Below are 6,883 nucleotides of genomic sequence, written 5' to 3'. Positions count from 1 at the left end.
GTCTTGTTTCTTTTCCTGTCCTTATGCTAATCATAGGACATGCTGATCAACAAGTCCTTTCCACAAACAATGGATGCTACTAAGACATAGCACGTCTTGATTTTAGATGTCACAATTTAATCACTTTGGATTAATTTAAAAGTTCTGAAGATTTCAGTTAAAAGGATTTCAGTTAAAATTCACATTATTTAAAATGTGAATTATATGTATTTGGATCTGGAAGGTATAATTTGTCTTCTGTATCTGAGGTGAAAGATTTGTTTAAAACTCATCTGTCTGCTCCCTCACTGTTAACTTCAGAGAATGAAGACAGAATCTCCTCTTTCCTTACAACCACTGCATTACAGAGAGCTAAAGTACAAGAATTTTATTTTTTTTTCTGTAATTATAAGATATTTAGTGTAAGGTCTAAAGACACATTCAGATAAAATATGCTAGAGGATTTTATGGGGACCTGCTTTTCTGTCCCTCAAAAGTGGTGTTTTCATTGTTTAGCATCTTGTAACCAGAGAAGGATGTCTATGTTTAGCTCAAGTAAATTTGATGGTAATATCTTTAGAGAACTTCACTGAGATTTATGTAACAGGATCAAAAGTGATCCGTAGCAGCTGCCAAAACAATAATAACCTGAAATACAAACCAGGCATCACATGCTTGGTAATGCCACCTTCCCCAACAGAACAAGGTTAATTCAAATCCCTGCCAGAATTCAGTTTCAGCCAGCTCACATCTGTACTGTTGCTTCTTGACCTAATAAGTCTTGGATATCTTAGCATCTACAATCTTACAGATAATACAACTAAATTGGCTACTAAGGTCCTTGAGGAAATATTGATGGGCTTAATTTAATATAAATTGAATTTTCAAAGAAAGCAATACACATACCAACAGGGCAAAGCCAAAACAGAGAACACTTTCTCATAACAAAGAGTGTTCTTTTCTTACCTTCGGGATGGAAAAGTCAAGTCAGCACTGTTACACCCTTGTCCTGACTGGTGTTTTCTCTAGTATTTAACACTGATATGGAGTTTCTCCCTGCAGCACAAAGCCAGAAGCACATGTTATACTGTGGGTTTATTACTTTACAGTATGTCATGTCCCAGTCTTTCAAAATCTTGCAGAGGGTTGACTCCTGACACGTACCCCACACCATCTCACACACACACGAGTACTGGCCCAACACATCACTGTTTAAAGCCATTTACAGCACATGGAATGCTGTGGGTGTTCCTCCACCTGATGGCTTGTTATCAGGTAAGAGTATATGAATGCGAGCCTTAGCCTTAGGCACTTGCATTTCAAAAGTCTTTTGGTTCCAATGTGGGAAGCAAAGCTTTTTCATGTTGTGTGGTGACTGAAGCAACGACCTCTTGTATGGTATTTCAGCCATACAAGGCAGTTTGTTTTCTTCTGGGTAGGAAAGATTTATTGCACAAATTCCAGCTGAACGTCATGCTATTCTTTGGTTTTACTGTTAATTATTCATTAATTCTATAAAGGTATAAAAGAGTTAAGGCTGGCTTTGAACTTAATTCAGTGATTTAACTCTCCCCAATCCAGGGAAGAGGGCTGCTGCTGTACTACTGAAGAAGGCTGCTCCTGAACTGCACTGAACTCCAGAAATCACTGGAAGTGAAGAATACTTTGGATAAGTGGTGAGTGTCTAGAAGCTGAACTTGATACTTTTCTAAATTTGAGTTTTTGCAAAGCTTTCAAGGTCTTGAGTTGGGGAGAGAGGAATAGATTTATCTTGATACAAATTAAACTTGTGAAATTTGTAAACAAATAATTTCCTGTAGTAGTCAAGTTCTCAGCCTCTGATACCTCTGTATTCCCGTCCTGATTAATAGAGTTCTATGGAAAATAGCTATAATTCTCTCTCTCTCTCTCTCTCTCTCTCTCTCTGTATATATATATATATATATATATAAACAAAATCAAATACCACACTTAATTTTTAAACAGAAATTTCTCAGTGTAAGAGATCAGATTGTGACTTGTATGACACTGAAATTCAGACACAACAATTCATCATCTCATAAAGACACTTCAGAACTGATACTACAGATACAAAGGGAAAAAAAAGGAGAGACATACACATATTTCAATACTATGTCAAAGGATTACTCAAGAGTATTACAGGTATGTCTGGAAGTTGGAGTGTCTGCAGTATTTCAGATTAACTCTTGGTAAATGGTTCAGTATCACAGGAATGTTCTGGGCCAAGTTAAAGCCATGCTACACCTGAGTTCAGCAATAGTATTTTAATTTTGGGACTATTTGACATTTTCCATAAACAGTACAAGCAACATTGACTTGTACAGTCTCACTTGCACCAGATCAGATCTATTTTAGCAAAACTACCTGAGCAGAAAATAATTCCTTGTGCTGGTTTGGGGCCAGACAGATCGTCTCTTGCCCCGAAAGGGACAAAAGAATGAGACTCACACAAACGGATTGGAGAGTGATGGAAAGTTTAAATGGAAAAGCAATTGGTGAAGCTACAAAAGACTACAAAGCATAGTGCCAAGAATATCTCAAAGCATATAGAGCCCCCTCACATAATCCCAAAAGCTTCCCAATCCTTCCCTTCTCCCACCTGAGGGTCTACCCAAAACCCCCAGGGCTCTTTCTTCCCCCTCCCGCTGCTAGGCAAGTCTCAGGCTGGCCAGGTCTGAGACTGCCCCTCCTCCATTCTCCTCCTGGCATTAGGCCTAGACTTTAGGCCTTGAGATACTCCCCCACCGTTACCCGATAAGAGAGAGCATCTCCCATGGGGGCAGAGAGGGAAGAAAGAGAAAGAGAATGACTCTGCAGATGGCTTTATAGGGCGCAGGATTTATGGGTAGAAATACGCCGTTTCCTGTGTCCACCCCAATGGGTGGGCACCTGGGACACCAGAGGTGTATCTCATGTGGCAGTAGCAGGGGGTACCCAGCCTTCACTTCTTGATGGAGTTTTATCCAGATAGGTATATCACTTATCAGGACATAATACATTAACTTTCCCTAATCTGGAGGACACAACACATTTGAAATGTGTTCTGTACATTGGATGATCTAATTAATCTTCTCATTAATTGATCGTGGATTTCTTTTGTGTGAGTGTATGTGCGTGACTTACAGTACCAAGGAGAGTTGCACATGCATTGAAGTACCTGCCATAGACCAGTGAGAGAAGCATTTCACTTGAAACATGGGGTAGTCTTCAGCTGAAGTCTGTTCCAATGCAAGGACAGCTCCTTTTTTGAAAAGCACAAGTGCTCAGCCATTAAGAATATCAACTGTCGTTGGGTGGAAAAAAGGTAGCAGCACATAAGATATAGGATAGGAGTGAGATACAATTTTTTTTTACTCTACCCACTTTTACTAGAGTTAGTGTTGAAGCAAAAGGAAAAAAAGTGCTTTATGCTCAGACTGAAAAAAAAAACAATAATTGATCTATTCCAGGTCTTATACTCTGTTTTGTTTGTTGTTTGGGTTTTTTTTTTTCTCGTTAACTGTGGCTTGTAGCATGGCTTTTCTGAGGTGGTCAGCTTCTTGGTTATTTTGTCATCTATCATAACAAATATGGCTATTTAAATCTGAGTTAATCTGAACCTGCTCCCTTTGCATATTTGCTTTTTGTGGACATGACATCTTTCCAATAGCTTTTGTTTTTCCTGACTCGCAGTTAATGAATGCTGAACATTCTATAGAAGTTCAGAACCAAACCTAGACTACAGTAGGTTTATTCATACCTCTCTCAAGTCAGATTGCTGTGCCAGTCATAATATTCCTGCTCTGTGAACTGCTGAGTCATCCTTACCAAAGCTAACAGTTTGTAGCAGTCAGTTGGATTTCATGCCCTAGTAATGAACTCAGCCTATATATTGCTAAATAAGCTGCCAGGTAATTAAGAACTGAAGAGACTGCCAGACTGCCAATGTCATATAATGAAGCATAGTGCAAATAACAGATACTCCATCCTCTCTGAGCTCCCAGAAATCAATTTAGTAACATAAATGAGGATTAAAATATTCTTTGACATTATTAAAGCACACACAATGATGTTGTGGCAAGAATATTCTTGACAGAGCAGTAAGTAGACAGACCCCTCCTTTGCAAACACACTCAGGCAGTGCCCCAGACAATATGAGGTCTAAGAATCATCAGAAGCAGACTACCAATTAATCCAAATGTCCTGGATGCAGCCCAACCATAGTATGTACCACCTGAACATCTAAACTTCTTTTACAGCTGCAGTGGGTCTGATGCTACTATTCTAATAGAGACAGTGTCTACTGGTGGGCCTGATACTGTAGCTTTTTCCCCTTCACATTTTATTTGGGCTAGGAACTTCTGCATCTGCTCCACAGAGCATGCCACCTTATGAGTGGACTACTTAAACATAACATGTATGTTTTGGTTGGTTTTAATTGCATTACATCTGGGGCTGCTACACCTTCCTGAGCAAGGATCTGACTTTTGAAAAGAGTAGCTAAACTTCTTGTGAGCTTTTTCAAGTCTTTCCTAGGTCAGATTTAAGATTTTTATTTAAAACAAGCCAAAAAACCACAACAGCCCAATCTGTCTCACCTGAACAGTACCACAACTGTCCCTCTTTTCTCCTTTCTACATAGAAAGAAGAATGGAGAACAAACAGCAAAGCAATGGTGAGATGAAGGAAAGTAAGGTGGTGAAGAAAAATATGGTGAGTGAATTCCCCAACTCTTCTCTCAATACATGTTTATGTTAGGAGAAACTTTTTCACTGAAAAGGCTCTCAGACTGGAACAGGCTCCCAAGGGAGGTGGTTGAATTCCCATCACAGAGATGTGATGCTAAGGGGCATGGTTTAACACCAGACTTGGTAGAGTTAGATAATGGTTGGACTTGATGATCTTAAAGGTCTTTTCCAACCAAAACAAATCTATGATTCTGTGTTTGCTGCTTGGGGACTGGAGGCAGAATTTGCTATTCAGACCCATATGAATACCTGGAGAAAAAGGCTCAGTGTCCTAAACACAAGAACACTGCTGGTTCCATTCTAATCTGCCTTTGGCACCTGGGTTGCTAATGGGATTACTGTGAGACTGTACCACAGGTCTCCCATTTTTCCCCTATATTTCTCTTTCGATGTATGTTTGGGTTTGAACTAGCCAAAAACTGGTTCAGGCAAACCATTCAGGGATTACTTGACTTTGGGATAGCTGAGTGCCTCCCTTTTATGGGAGGAACTCTGTCATCAAGGCCAGTAGTAACATTCTAGAGGTGAGTTTCTGAGCCTTCAAAAGGAAATTTTGGGATTATGTATTCCGTGGGGGGAAAAAAAGCTTTGCTTTTTTTTCTGACACCTTTCTTATGCAAGAACCCTCAAAGCTGAGTATTTCCTTTATTTTCCCTTCTGTTTTGACACAGAAAAAGCAAAACAATGTTCTTTTTTCTTCCATGGGAACATGGCGATTTGAGCAAAGGGAACCTATTTGCTTGCACTCTGCTGTTTAAAAGGAAACTAAATAAAATAGAGGTCTGATTTATCTCAAATAAACTCCATTTGTTTTAGAGGTTTGATTCTTCTAACTTGACACTTTTACTGCTTATGACCATTCAAAGAGATTATAAATTCTCATTTCTCTATGCTGCTGTTTCCCAATATGTACAACAATTTTCCATGTTAGCAAGGAGCACCTGACTTTCTGTTCAAACACTGCTCAGCTTGGTCTGAGACAATGGCACTTCAAAGTTGCTGCATCACAATATTCTGTCAAAGCTGAGGTGCTTTATGGTATTACCTATTTGGTCTTTGAGGGCTCTGAGCTATTTGTGAGGTATGTAGCATGTGGGGAGCAGAAACAGTGCAGATCTACACCAATTATTACCTGTAGTCACAGAACTGGTTTTTCATTAGAAAGTACCCTGAAGATCATCCAGGCCAACCATTCTCTAACTCTTCCAAGGTTTGTGCTAAAACATGTCCCACAGCACCACATCTGTGCCTCTTTGAAACACCTTCAGGGATGAGGATTCAACCATTCCCTGGGGAGCCTGTTCCAGTTTTGAGAATCCTTTCAGTGAAGGAGTTTTTTTCTAATGTCCGACCTAAATCTGCCCTGGTGCAACTTGAAGCTGTTTCCTCTTGTCCTGTCACTTGTACTAGGGGGAAGAGATTGACCCCTACTTAACTCTAGCTTCCTTTCAGCAAGTTGTAGAGGACCAGTGTCATTAGATGAAGCATGATAATGCGGCTCAGCTCATCCATTGCCAACTAGAATGTGAAGTTTAACTCCTGGAATAGTTATGGAAATGGATAATTCCATTTGCAAATAGGCATCTTCAAAAATAACAGCTGAGGGGTTTTGTCTTATCAGGGTAGCAGGTCTAATCACCCTGTTAGTAGTGTAAGAGGTCCCATCTAAACCTCTCAGGGCTATGGAGCATCCCTGCGACCTGATGTTAACATCTTAATTGGTTGCAAGTCTTGCGGCATGTTCGCTTCGCAGCCTCGGCATCACGGGAGGCTCTTCCGTGTGGACTGGCAGCTCCGGCAGCCATAGTTTCTATGGAGCATCCGCGGCGTGGGGCCAGTCTCCCCAGCCGTGATCCCCCAGCCGCTGTGCCGCTCGGAGGGGAGGCCGCGATCGACACCAGTCGTGAACGCTTCCCTTCTCGCTGGGTGAACCGCTGCCGAAAGAAGCAGCCTGCCGGGCAGCCGCGGCGGGCACACGCTAGCAGCAGGAAAACGAGCCGGGGCTCTGCCCGCAGTCCCTGGCCCGCTGCCGCTTGTACCCCCGCTTCCCAGGAGTCGTGTCCTCCTGTAGCCGGCGCTGCTAAACCTGCCCAGGGCCTCCTGGGCATCCCCCCACCCTCTCCAAACGCTAGGCACGGCCCCGCCGCGGCGGCCAC

At 41.6% G+C, this 6,883-nt stretch overlaps 1 protein-coding gene across 1 annotated transcript in view; it reads left to right on the top strand.

Moving 5' to 3' along the window:
* The first annotated feature begins 4,629 nt into the window (after positions 1-4,629).
* SLC2A9 (solute carrier family 2 member 9) overlaps positions 4,630-6,883 on the top strand; it is a 56,601-nt gene continuing 54,347 nt past the window's right edge. The window contains exon 1 of the mRNA XM_054391487.1: positions 4,630-4,677. Within this exon, the coding sequence (XP_054247462.1) occupies positions 4,630-4,677 (48 nt within the window). The remainder of the gene's footprint in view (positions 4,678-6,883) is intronic.

The sequence above is a fragment of the Indicator indicator genome, chromosome 23 (genome assembly GCF_027791375.1).
Source record: "Indicator indicator isolate 239-I01 chromosome 23, UM_Iind_1.1, whole genome shotgun sequence".
NCBI lineage: Eukaryota > Metazoa > Chordata > Aves > Piciformes > Indicatoridae > Indicator > Indicator indicator.
Note: the sequence above shows the minus strand (reverse complement) of the source record. Positions and strands in the feature narration are given on the sequence as shown.